General features: G+C 43.3%; 3 protein-coding genes across 3 annotated transcripts; 1 reads left to right on the forward strand and 2 right to left on the reverse strand.

Moving 5' to 3' along the window:
• Positions 1-1,396: 1,396 nt before the first annotated feature.
• ganabb (glucosidase II alpha subunit b) lies at positions 1,397-12,653 on the reverse strand. Its single transcript, XM_080840451.1, has 24 exons — positions 12,629-12,653; positions 11,787-11,888; positions 11,484-11,592; positions 10,945-11,072; positions 10,481-10,663; positions 8,843-8,912; positions 8,557-8,644; positions 8,284-8,380; positions 7,750-7,930; positions 7,464-7,617; positions 7,014-7,249; positions 6,428-6,554; positions 5,529-5,608; positions 5,178-5,318; positions 4,890-4,986; positions 4,647-4,748; positions 4,099-4,342; positions 3,788-3,852; positions 3,403-3,479; positions 2,971-3,045; positions 2,632-2,745; positions 2,386-2,498; positions 2,046-2,146; positions 1,397-1,879 (listed from the first exon to the last, which is right to left on the reverse strand). Exons 1-24 carry the CDS (start codon positions 12,646-12,648, stop codon positions 1,773-1,775), a joined length of 2,811 nt encoding a protein of 936 aa, XP_080696577.1. The 5' UTR covers positions 12,649-12,653; the 3' UTR covers positions 1,397-1,772.
• A 675-nt stretch (positions 12,654-13,328) lies between these two features.
• Positions 13,329-17,544, reverse strand: ints5 (integrator complex subunit 5). The gene is made up of 2 exons (XM_080840405.1): positions 17,366-17,544; positions 13,329-16,817 (listed from the first exon to the last, which is right to left on the reverse strand). The coding sequence occupies exons 1-2, from the start codon at positions 17,431-17,433 to the stop codon at positions 13,775-13,777; spliced, it is 3,111 nt and encodes a 1,036-aa protein (XP_080696531.1). The 5' UTR covers positions 17,434-17,544; the 3' UTR covers positions 13,329-13,774.
• A 198-nt stretch (positions 17,545-17,742) lies between these two features.
• LOC308366626 (phospholipase A and acyltransferase 3-like) lies at positions 17,743-21,429 on the forward strand. Its single transcript, XM_080840353.1, has 5 exons — positions 17,743-17,848; positions 18,937-18,991; positions 19,113-19,221; positions 19,488-19,756; positions 20,656-21,429. The coding sequence occupies exons 2-5, from the start codon at positions 18,977-18,979 to the stop codon at positions 20,776-20,778; spliced, it is 516 nt and encodes a 171-aa protein (XP_080696479.1). The 5' UTR covers positions 17,743-17,848; positions 18,937-18,976; the 3' UTR covers positions 20,779-21,429.
• Positions 21,430-21,648: the final 219 nt, after the last annotated feature.

Raw genomic sequence — 21,648 nt, forward strand, 5'->3', positions numbered from 1 at the left:
ATTATGACTTTTTATCTCATAATTATGACTTTTTATCTCATAATTTTGACTTTCTATCTCATAATTATGACTTTTTATCTCATAATTATGACTTTTTGTGACCACCTTTTTTTTCTTTTACTGGCGGAAATGGGCTTCCATATTTACCAGACTTATGTGGCTTTTATTGTTTGTTCATGTCCATTCGGTTAATTCCTCCTAAGAGCTGTTTTTATTTTTTTAAGACAAATTTTACTGACAAGGCACAGGCTTATCTAAAATCACACGCCAACGTCTGATACAGTAAACATTTTTATTACCCACGGCCACATCTGAAGACCCAACAATCAAACAAAAACTTTTTCAAGTATTGATCTCTGTAAGGCAATCTACCTAGTCGTTCTTGAGAGAGGGGCATGAACCCTAGTCTGGACATGGTAACCTTAAATGGACTTCAACGCTGTAATTGCACAAATCCAAATTTACCAAGGCAATCCAAAAATGATTTTCATATTTTCACAACATAGTTATTAAAACATTGTAGGCTGACCTATGAATGTCATTTTTTTCCAGACAACCGAAATGCCGAATCACGTATAGGTATTTTTGCATCTGCACACAAGAAAAAAAAAAAACAGTAATATAACAATGCTCTAGCATAAAACCATTAAAACAGCAGTTAACGAGATTTTACAATCCCACAGCCAAAGATCTACTATGTACCCTAATACCATCTACTATGGCCCCTCCCCCTAAATGAGTTAGGCTACTCTCATCTATTCATGATTACGAATGAATTCACAAAAATATCAGAACACAAAGAATTAAAAAAACAATGAAGTTGTTCCAGATTCAGTGGTTTATTCCCCTGAAAATATGTCCCAACTCTTTGAACTTCATTTCCAGCTTGAGCTGCCAGGCTTCCCCTCACCCACCCATCACAGTACAACACACAGAGCCAGTACTGGCCAGACATATTTAAACTGCCCCACAGAATTATCAAGTGTTTCAAGTTGAAGTTCAGGACACAGTATTTGAATGGTTTCCCAAGTTAGAGAAAGAATCTGTCACAATACCGGGTGTTTGGACTTTCAGGATAGCAAGAAGAAACAGGTAAAGATTTTAGAGGCTCAACCATGCTGACTTTACAGATGTTCACAAGGCATGATTAGGTTACTAAAATAATTTTCCATGATCCCGATGAAATGCCTAAAATTCCTCAGAAATCCCAAAACGTTTTGTCCTCAGACTTCATTAAATATATTTAACAATCACATGATCAAGATTTGAGTTGACAAAGACATGGCAATTTGAAAAAAAAAAAACCCACATAAAATGGAAAAACATCTATTCCTAATAAGAGTTAATCTAAGATTTTTTTTTTTATGACATGATCACACAATAACTCAATTGTGGTCCTGAATTGTAAAAGTGCTAATTCATCACCTGCTGTTCTGCTCATATTTGTATCTGTGTGTGTTTGTTTTCCCTTCTAAAGAGCCCCACATGTATTGGTCTACTTCAGGAAATGTATTTGCATTCGTGTGTGGATGAACATCAGTGTGTGTGTGTGTGTATATATGTGTGTGTGTAGTGTATCTGACGGTAGTCCCATACTCTATCAGTTTGGTCTCCCTGTGCCACATAAGAGCTTCCTTGGTCACTTATCCGTGTGTGTGTGTGTGTGTGTGTGTGTGTGTGTGTGTGTGTGTGTGTGTGTGTGTGTGTGGTCTACAGCCTGTGCCCACTCCTCCATTACAGCGTATGGATTCTGAGCCCAGTCCCACAACCCCTTACAGCAGCTCCACGGTCCAGTCTGCCCCGGCGCTCATGCCAGGCTTACGGAGGGTCAGCACAGACATGGAGGCATCAAAGTCAAACTCCAGAGGAGTGACTTTACCTGGGCATCGGGAGACAGGGGAAATGTATACAAAGACAGAATTAGACATTCTCTATTTTGGAGTAATGTGAAATAGAATTCTCCATTCTGACTTATTAATGTGCACACAGATCTAACTACTATTAAAATGCTTTGTCTTGGAGGGGGAGGCAAGTGTCTATCGTACCATCAATCTTAAGGTTGACTCCTTTGGGATTACTGGTCCCTAGAATGATCACCTTCTCTATCCAAGAGGGAGAGGAGAAGCGGCAGTCATGGCACAGGCTCCTGCAGAGAGAGGCGTTACAGTTATGATAAATAACATTAATTACAACACATCTGAGGACAGGGAGTAAAATGGGGTGGGGCTTGTCAGAGAAAATGGCGAGGGCCGAGATAAGAGGAGATATAGGTGTTATGGACGGCCACCTAGTGTGAACTGGGATTTGGAAAGACAAGAGTTACTGATTAGAAAGCTCAAGACCAAAAAGAAAAGTGATTGGGGTGAAGGACAGTGTCTTTCTCACCTGGAAGAGAGGACATTGTTGGCAAAGGTTAGGCTCTGGTGGATAAACTCCTTCTTGGATTCGAAGCTGAAGGTGTGGCCATCGTCAATGTAGAGCTCTCCCTCGGCAGTTCTCTGGGGGACCCACGGCAACCAGAGTTATAGAAGAGTGCTATTTATATAACAGCCAAAAAACCTTGTTCTGGTTTGTGATGTAGAAAATACAGAAGATTTGTGTTTGTATTGGGAAGCTGTTGTGATGTTTAACCTGGGGATTGAGCGCCACATAAAGCGTGTAGGGATCATCCTCCATACATGAGGAGGACCTCCGAACCCGGACCTTTTTGGGAATGATGGAACCACCACGTTGGAATACTGGAATCTAGGAGAGACAGTATACAGTGAATGTGTGAGCCCAGGGCAAGATCAAGAACAAACTGAAAAGAGGCGTCGTCATCTTTTAATCCTGCGCTAAATGTCCTTCATTCATTTACGAATGACTGAAAAGCAATGAAATTTTAAAGTTAGCTAGATCTTAAACTAAAACCATTTATTAGTGCAACATCTTCACATTTTTATGTTGGCAAAAATTTAAATAAGGTCTTACAGAACTCATGATGACAGGAATGTACAGGCTTTGAGCTCCGTTGTGTTTCTGGAAAGTGTGGGCATCGTACCAGACCTGAAAGAAAAATGTACCAAATAGTAAATTAGACCTTTATGGTGCAAATTAGGGTGAATATTTAACAATTTAAAAGCTGCAAAACACACAGCAACTTCTTACAGCACAAAAAAAGTGAGTGTCACTCTACAATGAATACTTGTTAACATGCCACCTGCTAGCTGCCTGGCTATAAACAAGTGACCCATTGATATTTTCAGAGATGCCAATTCAGCAAGTTAAAAAATCAGGACATCAGTTGAACAAACACAGCCCTCAAGTGTGCTTAAGAGACTGCATAAAATACTGTGAGACATTTAAGAGGAGCAGAAGAAAGGCCTGAATGGAGAATAAGGGCATAATTGTAGAGGCAACAACCTCTCCGTGTCCTGGCAGATAGGCCGTAACGCCGCGAGCTCCCTCCTCGGTTACAGGGTGCACCAACAAGTCCTTTCCTGTGACAGAGTTACTTATTGTTAAGTTATGTTATGTTATATCATGTTGGAGTACTTATATGTTATGTTATGTCTTGTTATGTTATGGTAGTGTGGTATGGTGTCCTGTCCTAAGAATTTCAGTGCCCAGTCCGACTCTGTTGTTCTGTGTATCTGACAATAAAAGACTTGACTTGACTTGAGAGAGTGAAACTGGAGCTGGCAGACAAATACCATAAGGCTACAATGCACAAACTTAATATAACACCACCATCTTTCCTTGTGACAATGGCCGGTTGCTAACTTATACATAATCTTTAATGACTTACCAATAAGGAACTGGTCATCCATGGTGAAGGTGGCCACGTCCTTGGGATACTCTACCCACAAGGGCCTGTCAAAGACAACATACATGACTAACACTGCAAGCACAAATAACACATAAAATGCCCCATGGTCTCAAAGGCAATGGCAACAGCGAGACACTTTTTAAGTGTGAGATTAATTAGGCAGGCTTTATCATATTTATCATATTCATTCCCTCACCAAAACCAACAGATAAAGTGTCCTGGCTGAGAACACGCCTCACGTAGCACCACTCTCCTAAACCAGGTTCCCAACAGTCCCTACAGTCCCTCACCTCATGACGGGCTGACCGGTCCTGGAGGCCTGGTAGAACTGCTGGTACCAGTAGGGCAGCAGGGCGTAGCGCTGGCGCACGGCCTCTCGGATCAGCGCCGTGTTCTCTGGGCCGAAGAGCCAGGGCTCACGGCGGGGGGTGTCCAGGTGGGCGTGGGCACGGAAGAAGGGCTGGTAGGCGCCCGTTTGGTACCAGCGCACCAACAGCTCAGTGCTCGGCGCTTTGAAGAAACCCCCGACGTCAGCTATCACAGAGACCGACAAGGAGAGAGGAGAGGAGATACAGACATAGGTAAACATGTTTTGGATGTAATGGAAATGTAGCCAACTCTCTATTCTAGGGTTAGGGTTAGCGCCTAGAGGCAATTGTATTGTTATGGCGCTATATAAATAAAATTGAATTATTCTTTATAGCTATTGTTATTCATTTATACTCTATATACTCTTATCAAATTCAGTATTTGCACAGCATTAATCACACACACACACACACACACCACACACACACACACACACACACACACACACACACACAAGTGTGTTACTGACCTCCACACAGAGAGATGCCCACCAGGCCCAGACTGAGGCACATGGGGATGGAGATCTTCAGGTGGTCCCACTCTGCCGCGTTGTCACCAGTCCACACCGCTCCTGGGAGCAGACACACACACACGGAAAACATTGTCAAACTACCACAGAGACGGTCAAAACAACCGAAAAATGACATGGACATGGGACAGGGACTCCAGCAATCCCCCTGGTTTAACGACACCAGAGTACAGAGGTACTCACCGTATCTCTGAGACCCGGCGAAGAAGGCCCTGGTGAGGACGAATGGGCGCTCTACTCCCCCAGAGCGGTGAATCAAACCTTCTGCTGTAGCCATTTGCTGATGAGATCAGAGAAGATAGGTTCAGACACCTTTTTCATCTGACTGGAGGTTCAGCTAAAATGCATTTTCTCCTGATAAATGTGTAAGTAAAGGGCTGGTGTGTGTGTGTGTGTGTGTTTGGTGGGGGTGGGGATTAGGCATCAAATTCTCGATCAGGTGTGCGGTATTCATCTTCAAGTTTATCTCACCACGTAGAAGCCATAGAGGTTGTGGACGTCGCGGTGCTCCCATTCACCATGCTTGGCATCCTTATGCATAGTGACCTCAGGTCCATTGAACACAGACGGCTCATTCATGTCGTTCCATACGTACAGGTTCTCCTTTGAACCCTGAATCACACACACACACACACACACACACACACACACAATTAAGTGTGGGAAGCAGAGTTCATATGAACAAAACTGAAGATCCAAAGAGTCTTTCCTCTTTTGGGACAACCTCACTGAGCCAAGGACAAGACTTTAAGATTTCAGTATGGCCATGCTTTTTAAATCATGAAAAGGATTAAACTCTTAGACTCGACTAAGATGATTCACCTCATACTGATCATAGGCAAACATACTGGCCCACCAGTCCCTCATCTGTAGTTTGGTGAAATCTGGATAACCAGCACTCCCTAGAAAAAGACAAATCATCACAAACATTATAACCTAACGAGACGGTTGTTAAGCCATGACAAATACAACCCCCATTAGAACTTTGCTTTTGCAGTTTGACTGTTATTCAGTCTGTTATGCAGCTTTTACAGGGTTGTAAAAGGTAGCTAATTTCTATAACATCCTTAAATTAATTTTCAGTTTTGTGTTCCAAGGTTGGAAACACGGCGAAAAATGAAATGTAAGAACTGCTTATCCAGCACAACATTGTCAAATAGATCGGCAAAACACAGTTCAGTTAGCAAGGTAGCACATTTTTAAACATGCTGTTCGTTGATGTGAACTAGGCAAGTCTATTGGTTGTCTTGCAAAACTCAACAGAATCCATACTGAAATGAGAGAAGAGATGTCCACATGTGTGCTGGTATTTAAAAATATTGTTAGGAATTATTCACACATTATGAGATATTGCAACTTTTCTGAGTGATCCTCAAAGAGGATGCTGTGATTGGATCTCAGGTTGATAAAGGCATTCACTTTATACAGTGCAAATGCACACAACACTCCAGTGGAGGAAATGGTCCTTTCCTGTGCAAAGAAAAACACACTTTCATGACGATCACGATCAATGACAGGTCAATGTTTGAAAAATATGTATGTCTCAAGATAACTCTGTGAAATCATTGCAATCCAGTATGTTCATGTTTTGTTGATTTTGTATTATTATTTTTTGTCCATGTGTGTGTGTTTACTTTTCTATTCCTCTGTATCTGTGATAAAACTTTAAAAAAGAAATAAAAATAAAGTGTTAAAAAAAAAAAACTGTGTAGGTTGTTTACCAGGCCAGCACCAGCCCTCATAATCCCCATCATCTTTGTTTTTGATGTAGAAGTTCTGGGCACGGATCTCGTTGTGGATTTTGTAGCTGCTGTCTACTTTGATGTGAGGGTCCACTATTGCCACCATCTGCAGGAAACACAAACCGACATTTAGTGCTCTCCCACATGCTCTCACTCAGCTGTGCCACTTCCAATAGATTAGATTTTATATTTACATGTATTCAACACTTGTGCCCAAAGCAACTAACAGTACAGTGCAGATACACAGCTTTCTTCCATTACGTGTTGGCTTCCGGGGAATCTGGTGCCCTTACACAGAAGCTTAACCTGCCCGTGTGTCTACATATACATTTACATTTTACATTTAGTCATTTAGCAGACACTTTTATCCAAAGCGACTTACAAGTGTGTAAATACATTTTACATTTACACTGAGGGCACACTGCACATCAGGAGCAATTAGGGGTTCAGTGTCTTGCTCAAGGACGCTTCGACAGCAACCTTCTGATTACTAAACGACTTCTCTACCTCTTGTACCACTGTCGCCCCATGTAAGCGTGTCTGAATGTAAGCGTGGCCTGCTGACCTTGCGACGCTTGTCCATGATGCCCTGCAGCATGTCTTGGGGGGTGGGGAACTTGTGGGAGTCCCAGGTGAAGTAGCGCTTGCCGTCGGTGTGCTCGATGTCCAGCCAGATGAAGTCGTAGGGGATGTCGTGCTCGTCAAAGCCCCGGTCCACAGCCTTCACGTCGTCCTGGTCGTTGTAGTTCCAGCGGCACTGATGGTAGGCCAGGGCGGCCATAGGGGGGAAAGACTGAGTGCCTGAGGTGGGCCAGCAGGAAACGAGGGAGAGGTAGGGAGGAGGCCAAACAAAGGAGAAGGAAGAGCGCCCATTCAGTTATCGATAAAATCAATCAATCAATCAATTAATGAATTAATGAATCGATCAAAACACCACAGCGTGAGAAGAAAAAACGAAAACAAAACTACGGTGCGTTGTGTCTATGCGACGGGTACTTCATGCGCATTCTCTCACCAGTCAGCGAGGCGTACTGGGCGAAGACGTCAGAGGGAGTGGGCCCAAGCATGATGAAGACGTCGATGATTCCACTCTCGGAGATCCAGCGCACGTCCGTCTGTGGCGTCTCGCTGGCGCCCTGAACGTAGTCCAGCATCTTCCCGAACACGGTCTGCACGGCAGAGAAGAGAAAAAGCCCACACACTCAGGACTGCAACACAACACACCAGGTGCCTCCAGCTGCCATCTCATGGTAAAGAAAAGAGAGTCACATAAACAAAGATGGCGGACTGTGTCCTCACACCTTTCCAGCGGTGTTGGAGCTGATGTCCACCCAGGTCTCTGCAGCATTCAGCCAGAAGAGGCCCATGGTGCGCTCTGCACTATGGGCCAGCATGACTGGGACGGCTCCATAGAGAGCCATGGGGTTATACAGCTCGTACTGGAACACGTCCAGATTATACAGCCTGTAGGGATCTCCACCACTACAATAAAAAAATGAAATAAGAAATATAAATACAGTACCAGTCAAAAGTTTTTCTTTACTTTTGTTATTTTCTACATTGTAGATTAATACTGAAGACATTTTAACTACGAAAGAACACATATTAAAAGTAAAATAAGAACCTCTCAACTAAATTAGAAGGTGTCCAAACTTTTGACTGGTACACACACACACACACACTATAGCAATCTGTTTTTCAGGAGGGACATTTGGCAAACCCTTTAACTTAATAACTTTACTGGCTACTCTTATTGTCTTTACTGGCTTGGAAGGTTTCTGATTTGTATTTGTTAGTAACAGAAGGTTCAGTGAGATGCACTCTTGACTCCTTACTCTGTGGTTTTCAGCTTGAGGCTGTCAGCATGTTCTGGGATACCGTAGACGTGTTCTACTCCGGGCAGAGAGAAGTCTAGACTGATGGAGGTCGGACCTGGAGGACAGAAAGACTTCCCTGAGTAAACGAAGCAGTGCTTACAGCAAATACCCAGATTGTATCATAATAAGAGAGCAAAGATATGCAGGCCATGTTACATTAACACACACAAGTAGGGACAAAGACAGACCCCATTTTGAAACAATTAAATCTAAATGATGCTGTGTGCATACCATTGGGTTTGCTGTCAGTGTGTGACTTGAATGTCTCCTCCCACATTCCATCTAGCTCCTCCTCTTTATCACCATCTTCTACTGTTTCCTGAAAGTGTGGAGAAGAGGGAACAGAATGATGTTGAAGACACAGGTGTTTGGTGAATGTGTCTTGTATTATGTAAAACCCCTGCGTACATTTGAATCAAGATGTCAAGCAGTCGTAATAGAACACAGCAGGGAAGTGAGTAACTCATTACTCTGAATAATCATTTGTGTGTGTGTGTGCGTGTGTGTGTGTGTGTACCTTCGCTTCCGCCTGCAGCTCAGCTCCATCTGAGTTTTCCTTCGCCTCTTCATCCTCAGGCTTTGCCTGACTGCATTTATGTAAAAAGCACACACACACACACACACACGCACGCACACACGTAGACAACAGATGCCTTGAGTTTCATGAAAACCAGTCAAAATGTCAGAAAACACACTGCTCTGCTCTTGAGTAGCTGCAGGTTAAAACATTTAAAAAGGCCAAGGGAGACCATCTGTGAGCAGAAAAGAACTACGCGTTTCTAAACCAATCCAAGCCTCAGGTTTGTTCCTTCTAGGCGGTAACTCCACATGTTTGCCATGTATTAGGTATATCTATTCATTCACTACTCACCTGCTTCAAAAGTTGACCTATGAGGATATGACCTTCACAAAGCCAAATAGTGTGATCGGGTTTGCAAATAACTAATCAGCATATTACGTAAAGTCCAGATTAAATTAATTACATCTATGGTACCTTGATACTTCAAGCACCAAGCACATATGAATATCCTATGAGATACTAGTTGAACTAGGGTTTAATCTACTTCATATGAATATCCTATGAGATACTAGTTGAACTAGGGTTTAATCTACTTCATATGAATATCCTATGAGATACTAGTTGAACTAAGGTTTAATCTACTTCATATGAATATCCTATGAGATACTAGTTGAACTAGGGTTTAATCTACTTCATATGAATATCCTATGAGATACTAGTTGAACTAAGGTTTAATCTACTTCATATGAATATCCTATGAGATACTAGTTGAACTAGGGTTTAATCTACTTCATATGAATATCCTATGAGATACTAGTTGAACTAGGGGTTTAATCTACTTCATATGCAGCTCCAGCTGAAGTGTTTTATGGGGACCTCCGCATTTGACACACATGGACTCAAAACACAAGACATTTACCTAGAGAAAAACTATTTGATTTTATCCCACAAGCTATAAAATTTGCTATTTTAACACGAGTGGCTGGAACAAGTTCAAGAGAAAAAGCAAAACAAATGGCAGATTAGCGAAAAAGCACAAGTTAAAAAGCATACTGACAACAACTGGCAAAGCAATGAAATTAGTCATTGCTTTGTGGAACAAATGTATGAGAAAGAAATCTGTTGTCAAATCTTACCATGGAAACTGAAGCACAACTACCGTTACATCAACCTAAGGCATATTTCCACTAAGTGAATTCAATTATTTATGATTTCCCCTGCCACTGTAGAATCCAAGCACTGAACTAGGCTAAATGTGAAACACTGGGTTCAAACACACAGCACCCACTTCATGGTTCACCTTTGAACAGTACAAATACTTTCCTCTACCCACTCACTCAAGCAAAATCCATGATGGTTGATTTGCAGGGTTCCTACCCTTTCAGCATCATAGTACTTCATCAAAGCATGATTTGTGACTATGAGCTGTGATTGTATTTTACCAATATTGATGAAGACCCCATGGTGTCTAGAAGACGTGAAATCATGAGTCTGACCATCTCTGTATTGAGAACACACTGACTGATGCAAGTTCAATTTACTGTTATGGTTGGCAGAAGCACTTTTCCAAACAATATTGTTTATCTCCAATTCAAGTGCTCTCCGGTGCTTTCAAGACCACGGCTGGAGACTTACGTGTCTCTGCGCATGCGCAGGTGCTCGAAGGCCAGGAGACCGCGGGAGTTGAGGGACATCAGCACTTCTGGTCCCTCCACAATATCCAGGCGAAAGGGCCGCGCACTGACAATCAGCCTCTGCTGCCGCTCCGCACCCAGAGATAACACCACTCCATTATCATCCTGGGAGACCAGCGACATACTACAGACCCGGCGGGGAGCAGGGGAAGACAAGAGTAGCAGAACGGAGGGAAAACAGGAGGGTCAGAGAGAGTGATGGACACAGGGTGGGAAATAGTGTGTTACAAAAGGGAGCTGGCAGTCAAAACACTACAGACATATCATGCACATGGTAGGAAGAGCCTCACTTTGACCTCTTCATCTCTCTCTTTCTTTCTTTCTCTCTCATTTATTTATGTTAATTTAGTGGTTAATTCCTAGACCTAGAACCCTGGGAGATCTTAATGAGGCTCAAACACTCACGGCTCAGTAGGTGGGTCGGACACAAGCACGTCTGGCACCTCAAAGCGAGGCCTTAGGGGCTTCAGCTCGTTGATCTTCACCCGCGTCATGTTGCCCTGCAGCCGGTAGAGCTCCAGTAGCAGACGGACCTGTGGATCATGGGACGAGTTACAAATGAGTTACACACTGGCTCTCTACAAAGCAAAGTTATATAGATGAGTATTAGGTTCGGAAGTTTCAAATGCTTTGGAATGTCATTTAAAGCTGAAAGATTATGGAGAACCCTAAAAACCCTAAACACACACACACACACACACCAAAAACCTACATGGGTTCTCTCATTGAAACGAAATAGAAAACCTTGTGCTTTCCCTTTTTAGGCCAACCATTTGGAACAAAGAAAGAATTCAGAGGCTTGTAGACAAATGATCATGAGCTGTGTTTCCATCACATTAATGTAAAATAATGACAGTCTATGCCAGGTAGATCTTTATTCATTAAATCACTGGTAGATTAGAAGACAGGGGCTTCATTACATTGCTCTGAGTTGGTAGCCAGACCTTGTTGTTGTCATTGATGAGCTGTAGTGTGACCCGGGAATCACTGAGCTCCAGAGTGTCCAGCAAAGCTCGGTATGGGGACTGGCCTCCCTTGAGCGCTCGTTGACGTCTGTGAGAGCAGGCGCAGACATGCACACATAGTAGAGGAAAGAAGAAAAAAACATGGATTATCAACCAGGTTTTGCGGTCAGGTACTTATTAAAACACAGAATATAGTTAAGCAAAGTTAACTCAGGCTTTAATGTAGTTAAAACAAACTTGTAAAATAACGTAGCCCTCGTCAATCACTGTCACGTTACTCACTTGCAGAAGGCACTCTGGTCGCAAGTTTTGAAGTTTCCTTTATCCACAGCCAGAGAGCCGCTCACAAACAGCGAAACACAGACCAAGACCAGTAACCCCATTCTTGAAAGAACAGGGAAGTGGATTCAAAATGGGGAAAAAAACAGGACTTGCGTTAAGACACTCTCTCTACTGTCTATGGTTAAAACACAAAATGAGGAAATCTCATCGTGAAATTTAGTTGGGTTCATATGGCTACGTCATCATGTGGCCTACGTTAGAAAGATGAGCTAGCAGTTATCAACTGGTAAACTAGCTAAGTATCTCGCAAGCTTCATAGCCAGGGCAAATATTGATTGTCTTCTGCCATGACTGTCCAACGTCGTCCCTACAGAAGCTTAAACCAAGACAAATGCAAGCTTTTGCCTGACAAGTAACCTTTGTAACATCAATTCTTTTTTAGCCTTTGAGCTAGCTTGCAACTACCGCTAAATTAGCTAAGATGATGAGAACAGAATCTAGAGCCGGAATTTACCTCATCTCTACACCAATCAGTTCGGCTAAACTACAGATATTTGATTGTTACGTTGTCTGAAATACTCAATCACACCAGTATTTGCTTTAGATCCGCATGACGCTCTGAATGTGACTGGGAAACTTGCTGATAATCCAACTAGGATGCTCACCTCCGGTTCATTTCTCGCCGGTTAACGACTCTCTATCACTGCGTAACCTATTTTTACATCAACTTAAAAATGCAGACCCCTGATTGAAATGTAGCTGGTGTTCACATTCAAATTTCATAATAACAGAGGAGTTATGAGTGAAAATAATCTAACTACAGTACGCTATCTTTATCTTACCTTTGAATGAAGGCAGCCATCTTGGGCATATTCCAACCCCCAATGATAGTCCAGCCCCCAAAACCAGTCTGTCAAGAGACTAGGCATAATGAGTCTCTTAAGATCTTTTCCTCTAGGGACCGACGTGTCAAACCAGGGAAATACCTGCTATACACAGATTTATTTTTCTAAAGCCAGTATGGATACAGCGCCTTGAGCAAACTGTACTTTAATATCTACTAGACGTCTCAAAGTATTATATTTGTACCAACTATTATCATCTTGTACACAGGATCCGTTATGGTAACACTTATTATCGTCATTAATACTATTTTTGAAATAATATTATGTGTGCACAAGATCTCAAATTGCGATAAACTGAAAATGAGGCACAACAGATCTTGTTCTCAAAACACAATAGCTTATGCACACAGCAAGTTCTGGTCTGTGCAACAATTATCTTCCATAGGAATAAAAAGGTTTCACTAGAGCAATATTTTTGATATAAAGAAAATATAGACCTAAGCAATAGGTTCAAGCTTATTTCCAAGTTGTTAATGTAGAACAGGCCTACATTTCTTGAAAAGGAAAATAAATGTTTTATCATGCAAAAATGTTTTGAAATTACCGACTGTGATACCAAAACCACCTCATTCTGATTTACATGTTTGCCTTGGTAACAACATTGTTGAAAAAACATTTTATTGAAAATAATCTGGAGTACAATTACAAACACATCTTTGATAACAACCTAGCAAATGTAAAATGTCACGGTGGGAGAAAGGTCTTGGAGTGCTGCTGAAATACCTCCAAAAGGCTGACACAGGCTTTCACACAGAAAAGCACAAACAGATGTATTGAATGACCGAAATCAAGATCAAACATCATACATACTACCTCACAGTATTATTGTAATTGAGAAATAAAGAAAATTAATTGCTTGCTTAAAGTAAGAGCATTATTAGGCCTACATAAAAAAAAGAGAGCGAAAGAAAATGTTAGAGAGCATCCTTAATGTCAAGTGTTGCGCGTTCCAAAGCGTAAGCAAAGGTATAAGAAAAGATCACAAAAAAAGACCATAGCACTCAAGCATATCATCTTCTTGTAACAACAATCAGAACACTCAGACATACACCATACTACCCTGTTCCTCGTCCTGTGACAGACTTAGACCTGAAACCGCCAGCACAAATGGCCGAGCTGGTCAATGTTCTTATGCAGCACACTGTGAATGGGTGCCATGTAACGTGCCACATCGCCGTCCCGGGAGAAGTCTCGGTAGAAAAGTCCTTTTTCTGCACTGAAGGTGAACTTCTGGGGCATGGGACTATTGCCTCGCATGTACTCCCAGATCCCAAGCAACAGTAGCCTGACCTCGAAGGGGGTAAGATGGGGAAACAGCTCATGGACATTGCTGAGGACAGGAGGGAGGAGTTGGCCCTCACCCATGCAGGAGACCAGCAGGCAGGAGGCCTGGAGTTGCCAAGGGGAATCCAGGACTAAAGGCTCTCGCGACGACTCCCAGTGGGCTAGTAGAGTGGCAAGAAGACTCCTGAGGACTACGGAGCAGTAGCAAAGGGCAGGGCGTCCAGCTGCAACCACACGCAGAAGGTGGAACAGGATAGGGTTTGCCTCGAAAGCACGGCGTATATGGATGTCCCGCTCCACAGTGGTCTTGGCATGTTCTTCCGGTGGCCAGGCGAGTTCTCCGTTGGTTACATCAGGGCAAATGTTCTCCACCAAAGCAACAGCAATGGCCTTGGCTGCTTCAGCGTTGATTGGGGCGGGTTCATCTGGGCTTTGTTTGAAGCGGGAACCGTTAGCAGAACCTGCAACTGAGCCGTTACTGCTGCTGGCACCGGAGCCCACTCCAGCTGAGCTGCAGCACTGGACCGTCACAGCTAACAAGGTCTGGAGGTTCTGAGTGACTCGGTCAGGGTCCAGTTGTGGAGATGCATTTGGAGGTTTCAACCCCTTTCCAATAACCCCAGCGTGAAACACCGACCACACACTGCCAGAGAAGTTCACCGTGGTGCCAAATTTACAGTTGATGTCCAGGAGTGAGGGGCCCAGGTCTGGAACCGGTGAAGGTGAGAGTGTTGTGTCATCGCCTGTAGCTTGGCCTCCAAACAAATCTGCATGACCCCGGTGAAGTGCACCTTCCACAAGCTGCTGGAGAACAGCCTTTAGAGTGAGGGGTGAATATGCTGCCAGTCGAGACAAAAGTCGCATGGAATAGGTCACCGCCTCGCCTCCACCTCTCCCTCCATCTCTCAATCCACCCACTCCTCTCTGCCGGAGAGCCAGGAAAAAATGTGCCACAGCAGCCCTCGCAATGACCAGGATGTGGGCTGGTGTGGCACTGCGGGGAAGTTGGCTGCAGGACAACAGGCGAGCTGCTGCTCTTGACACAGCATGGTCACCGTGAAGAAGCAAGGGGCAGAAATCATGGAGATGGTTAGAGACAGCTGCCCCAACTTGAACGGACATGGATGCCTGTGCTGATGCAGCCCCACCCACTCCCTTCCGGTCCTCCTCTTGACTCTGCACTGCTGTTGCCAGGTTGGTGAGGAGTTGGCTGAGCTCTCGGCTACTAAGGTTCTGGGTGTGAATCTGCGCCACGCAGCGGGCTACAGCAGCTGGAATGAGCCTTGGAATTGAACCGGAGAGTGGGGCATGGAGTTGGGATGCCAGTGCAAGCTCCTCCGGGTTCCGGGCAAGGGTGAGCAGATGGCAAAGAGCTTCAGTGGCCACACTGGGGCCTCCATACACTGACAGCAGACTCAGAAGCTGGTGCAGCCACAGGTGCCTCTTTCTTTCCAATCGCAAAGTTTCCCCACAGAGATCAGCAATGTGGGACTGAAGCTCCTCCAGGAATGGAATCACTCGGGCAGTGGGCGGCACAGAAGAGGAGAAGGAGGAGTGGGCATATGGTTCATCTCCGTCAGGCCGGTTATACACAAGCTTGTGAAGGTGCATAAGCAGCATTTGCAACAGGCGGTCACAGCTCTCGCGCACCCCCTCGTGGGGCGACGGGGAGGGTCCGGAGATGATCACAGAAGATGGAGTGGCAGTGTCTGCAAGGAAGCGCAGTACCTTGGCTCCACCTGCAGGAAACTGGCTGATCAGATGCACAGCTAGGCCCAGCAGGTTCTCCAGCTCCTCCCGGGGGAGGCCCTGTAGCTGGGACTGGAGCTGAAGGAGGACTGGAGGCCGCAGGGAATCTACCAGCTCTGCAGACACTGCACCCAGAAGGGTTGGGGAGAGGGCGATGAGCTGAAGGAGGAAGGGTACGGCCGCCCTACGGAGGTGTACAGAGTTCTCCCAGGCACCTGTGCCTGATGGTGTGGTAGGGGGCGGTTGCGATGGAGGACACACACTGTCCTGAAACATCCTAAAGAGCTCCCTTTTGATGCTGTCTGAGTGTCGGGATGCCAGGTGTCCAAGGATACCCACCACAGACCCTATTTTGGGAACCCTGTTGCTTTTGTCCATGGCTGCCAATGAGGGAGATGGACTTGCTCTAGCACCCTGCAGATTTGTCATGTCAGCACCAGTTGGATAGCCATGAGAAGTAAAGTCTTTCAGTCCACATGCCAGTACACGGCTTACGATGGTGTCAGGGAAGGCAGAGCCAATGTGGGCAACTACCCAGTCGAAATGCGGTGAATGCTGCACGGATGTATCTAGCAAGGCATCCACACAAGCATCAGGGCACCAGGCCAACATGGCTGCAAGACACTGCGAATAGATCTCCATAAGGGAGCGTGTGGCGGCACAGGACATCCACAGTTGGAGAAGCTCATTGAGGCTGGAGGAGTGCGGGGCTGCTCTGCGGCCTGCATGCTTGCTGCTGAGCTGGCCGAGTAGATCCACAGCCCAGGTGGACACTAGAGGGGCCCAGGCTTTGGGATTCAGACGAATGAACTCAGACAGCACGGAGTGGATCTCTTTGATGACATCCTCCAGATTGGAGTCCATACTGCTGCCTCCCTCATTGTCGCCTTCTGTCTCCAGGTCTTGTAGAAAGCCTGAGACATATTCGTCATACACTCCCCTCAGGTGTTCCAGCACAGCTCCTCTGCATGCTGGCACTGTGCAGAGAAGGCGGACAGCACAGCGGGCATGGTCACGGACACTAAGTTTGCGTCCCTGTGTCTGGTCAACCCCACTGATGAAAGCCTTTATTTCCAAAGCCAGTTCATGGGGACTGTAAAGCAACACAAGGCATGTTTATCGTTACAGAAAATGTTATGCAAGATTTGAAGGGGATAAGTTATTTGTATAATAATAGTAATAGTAATTTGTAGCATTACAAAAAGGTAAATGCAAATTACTTTACAAGTAAAAATAGGGGTACCTGAAAGTGCTCTAAGAAAGGCAAAATAAACAGTCATATTTACAGCTATAGTATACTGGTTGCAAACATTTATTAGCATACCAGACTTGGTTTGAGGGCCCTTGCCCGGTTTTAGCTTAGTTAACTTAAGATGACATTTACTTTTAAGACTTTCCTAATCTCTTAGCCGAAAAGAACATCAAGTTTTGCAGTAAATAACACAAAATAAATATTTTTAAAATATTCCGCCATTTGAAAATGATCAAGTTATGGTAATACAACGGGAGCTGGGTAAAAACAAAAACATCCTACATCGCAAACATTTAAATATTTTACTGATATTACTATTTAAGCGGTGACCTCACTGTTTTAACTTTCAGGGCAATGTTGATATGCCTGCTTGTAAACTACTTACTTACCTATATGTATTCTGAGGCGTGTGACTGTGCGTGGTCTGCATCGCTGTCATAGTTGAGCCATCAAACATAGCAGATATCGTACGTTATGTTTTAACCACCATATACCACATTAACGACAGTTAGCTAATCGTAATTAAAAGGAGCAGGATATAAAGCTAAAATTATCTGAAATGTCTCAATTACCCTTGAGATAAATCAATATTACAACTCTAGTGTTTTATCTGCATCCAGTCACCGGAAGTGTAATATGATTTTCTTTTTCTTCAATATTGTTGTAGTGCTACAGATTCTTGACTTCTCAGAATTTGACCGACCTCTGCTGTTGTGGAAGAGGTACTGCTCAATGTTAGACCCATCGTTGCGTCACACAGACCAACACTTGCTTCTTGCTACATCAGCTGACTGATGACTGTTATTTAGTATTTTTAGCCCGAGCTAAGTCGTGGTACTGTCTAACAGAGATCAACCTTGTACATTATCAAGGTAAATATAAAAAATGAGCTGTAAAAGAGATGATTTGATGCCATTGGTGTTTTTACAGCGAGAAAAAACTTGACTGAGGCTATTTGATTTAGCGTTGGTCAGTACAGTAGCGTACAGACTGGGCTATTTAGCTAACGTTAAATTCGATGCTGAATAAACATTAGTCTGTGGATAATCGTGTCTGTTGTGAGAAAATACGAATTCAATGTGACAAAAAGAGAACTATAGTCAGTGTCGTGGTCGCCTTTCAGCCAAGTCATTACAATTGTAATAATAACGGGTTTTAAATCAATGTTGTCGTTCATAGTTTGTGTGGTCATTAACCGTAATTGACCTTTTCCCGTGATTATGAAATGTTGTTAGCTACTTGGCTAATGTTATTTTGGGGCAGTTCTGTTTTTTTTTTTTTTTTTTACATTTTCAATGTCAGGCAACCATTTCATTGTCCACATTTATCCAGTTTAGATGAATTCGCTTAATCCAAACCTCCTAATAAGGGATGAGATTAAGGGTGCCACCAAGCGTCTTTTCAACCTATGACCCTCAGTAGTAATTTAAATTATAAAACGGTATGCTGTTCCTGTTATTATTGTATTAGTAGAATATGTGATGTTTATGTACATTGGTCGACAAGAGCAAACGCTCATCAACCTACAATGCATATAAAAACACAAAACACAAGACCATTAAAAACACATCTACAGATGTGCAGCATTTAGGAAAAACGTCCTGCAAATACACACAACGCAACCAAACATGGCGAGCGTGCTACATAGGCCTAAAGCAACAAACACGGTGCAATTACAGGAGTCAAAATCAAACAAACCGCAAACCCCTAAAGAGGGGTTTGTTTTGGTTTGATTTTGATAGTGTTCTGTCTATTTGCATGTTTTCTCATGTTGAAGCGCGTTGGCACTTGTTGGCCACCATATCATAGACCTTATATATTTCTCACTATTTTTCACTGCCTATCTTCCATGTTCAAATAAAGTTCTCAGGTCAAATAGAATTTCCTCTATCCTTAACTTTATAATGTTTTATTTAAGCATTAAATGATGAACGAATATATGTTTTGTAATTTCTCACAGGGCAGAGAGGTGAAACTCAGAGCACAACATCTAAGTCATCATGGCGCCAACTCTGGTAAATTCTGATTTCGTAGCAGTTCTGCTATTCACGCAAAGTTAATTTAACTCAAAAGTTACCATGTTCTTAAGTAATATCATCATTTCACAAAGACCATTTCAACTTTGTTGCTTTCCAGTATGATGAGAAACCAGAGATTGGGGACCTGATAGAGATCTTCAGAGGAACATACCAGCACTGGGCTGTATACATTGGAGATGGATACGTCATTCACCTGGCTCCACCCAGTGCGTGATTATCTTTGTTTGTATCCCTTGTAAAACAGGTTCAGGCAGTACATTTCAACAAAGGAAAACCTGACCAACTTTTAAGGGGACAATAGTTTTTAAGGGGACAAATTGTCCCAGAGTACGAAACTCTGCTAGTAATTGTTCTTGAGTCTCACATATAACTCTTCATTGACACTGTTTGGAGGGATAATTTAAAACAAATGTATTACTTAATGATTACATCTTTAAGTATTACATATTATGCTTCTATGTCAACTCTGTAGCTGAACAGGCAGGAGGTGGAGCCTACAGCATGATGTCAGTGCTGTGTGACAAAGCCATCGTAAAGAAAGAAGAATTGTGGGATGTTGTGGGAACCAACCAGTGGCAGATCAATAATCTCCTGGATAAAGAGTATGAGCCGCGGCCTGCCCACGTTATCATACGGGAGGCTGAGATTCTCTTGAACCAGGAGCTGCCCTACTGTGTTTTTCGGGGCAACTGTGAGCACTTTGCCACGGAGCTGCGATACGGCAAGGCCCAGTCACGCCAGGTGAGACGTGCAGGGAATACGCTCTGATCTGCTAATGCAGGGGTTTTCAAATGGCTTTGTCCCAGGGACCACCATTCTGACTAGATAAAAGTAATTTGCGGCCCACTGATGTGCCTGCGCGCGCTGCTGCGTGAGTGTTTGTAACCGCCGCTGCCGCCACGCCCCCTCCCCCCGCGCACATATTCCGCCTGTACCACTTGCTGAATATGGGTCTACATCAGTATATTTCAGGCAATGCGACTTGGCTATTCAGACTATTTTTCTTATATTCGATATTTTCCACAAGTAACGAGTAATCTGGAAATGTGTTGAAATATCAAAGCAAATTTATAAAAATAGAAAAAGTCAATGGTGAACTGATCAACATAGGCTCATGCCGCAGACCCCCTGCAATGCCGTTGCAGACCACCAGGGGGCCGCGGACCCCCAGTTGAAAACCCCGGTGCTAACGAATTACTTGTTCAGCTGCTCTTGTGGTACAAGGTACCAGCTCTCAAGTACAATGTTTGTTGAAGGCACATATGTGATAACTTTGTTATCTGTCATGATTCATCTTATAGTAATAATAATAAACTTTATTACAGGCTCAAGGCCCACATGGGAGATGTACAATACATAAAATCAATAAATTACATATAAATATACATTCATAAATGCATATAAATACACAAGGAAAGAAGGGCTAAAAAAGGCACTTATGCCAGTGTTCCCAGATCTTAGATGTGTACTTGACAGAGCTGCGGCCAGGGTCTGTCATCAGATCAATTAATACATTTGAAGAGCGGTCCAGCCGACACATAAACTTAAAAGTAAGGTTCCTCAGCAAGGCCATGAAGGTGGTAAGACCCATATTACAAAACAGTAATGCACTAACTCCATCATTCTGTGCTGATGTGCAGGTACGCAAAGCTGTGGAGGTTGGCGTTGGGGTGGGAGTGGCTGCAATGGTTGGTGTGGGACTTCTAGCTCTTGCATCAGCTATGTTTGGAAGTGGAAGCAAGGAGAAGGAAAGCAAACGCTAAACATGGGACCTGCATCATTCCTTAAAGTAACATAAGCACAATACCACCAGCAGGCCTTTCTGAAAATAAAAACTCCAAATTGGCCATTCATCTCTTAGACGTGGATACTGCATTTATGTCAGTGACATGCGGATGGGCCATTCTACCAGTTGTCAGACATGATTTGACAGTTTTTGTAGGTTTTTAACTCTCTCACATGACAGTGCCATATGTTGGTTTATATCTTGTTTAAGCTGCTTTCTCCTAATATGACGCTAATAGTTGACTCAGTTGATGTAATAAGCACATAGTGCTAAAGCTCGTGAATGTGTCTCAGAGTTAACAGAGTTAATGTCTCACACTCAGTAGGCAGACCAGTAACACAACTGACCATTTATAAACCACTGATTTCCACTTAACTGATAGAAGGACTAATTTGATTTTATAATTTAAGAAGTTGTCAGGTATTTGTTATAGTTGAAAGGGAATGCAAATAAATTGACACAGAATTATCTAATATTTTTACATGTTAGAACAATTGAATGCAAATTATTGGAATTTCATAGATGCCATTGCTTTTCTGTAACATATTAATGAAGATGATTACAACAATGTTATTATGATATATATTTGATCAAACCCTTCGTCAAAAATAAAGTGATTTGAAACGTAGTCCTGTGTCAAGTAGAATTGCCTTCATAGAGTCAAATAATAAAGAGAAAAGTGGTCTTGCAAAGTAACATTTTTTAGATGTACATTTTTTTTCACACAGGGAAAAACTCCTTTGGCAACCCAGGCAAACATACACACACACATATTCACACACACATGCACATACTCAGACACAAACACAAGCACCCACAATCAACACATGAACACACCTAGACACAC

Source organism: Sprattus sprattus (assembly GCF_963457725.1).
Source record: "Sprattus sprattus genome assembly, chromosome: 6".
Classification (NCBI taxonomy): Eukaryota; Metazoa; Chordata; class Actinopteri; order Clupeiformes; family Clupeidae; genus Sprattus; species Sprattus sprattus.

Excerpts from the sequence above, each read along its gene's own strand:
- ints5 (XM_080840405.1), bottom strand. The coding sequence starts at position 17,433 with ATGTTTGATGGCTCAACTATGACAGCGATGCAGACCACGCACAGTCAC. Across the intron at positions 16,818-17,365 it reads ACGCCTCAGAATACATATAG|TCCCCATGAACTGGCTTTGG; the intron begins GTAAGTAAGTAG and ends GTTGCTTTACAG.
- ganabb (XM_080840451.1), bottom strand. The coding sequence starts at position 12,648 with ATGGCTGCCTTCATTCAAAG. Across the intron at positions 7,931-8,283 it reads CTCAAGCTGAAAACCACAGA|TGGTGGAGATCCCTACAGGC; the intron begins GTAAGGAGTCAA and ends TTTTTATTGTAG. Across the intron at positions 2,499-2,631 it reads ATGTGGCGCTCAATCCCCAG|AGAACTGCCGAGGGAGAGCT; the intron begins GTTAAACATCAC and ends TGGGTCCCCCAG.
- LOC308366626 (XM_080840353.1), top strand. Across the intron at positions 19,222-19,487 it reads CATTCACCTGGCTCCACCCA|CTGAACAGGCAGGAGGTGGA; the intron begins GTGCGTGATTAT and ends TCAACTCTGTAG. Across the intron at positions 19,757-20,655 it reads GCAAGGCCCAGTCACGCCAG|GTACGCAAAGCTGTGGAGGT; the intron begins GTGAGACGTGCA and ends GCTGATGTGCAG.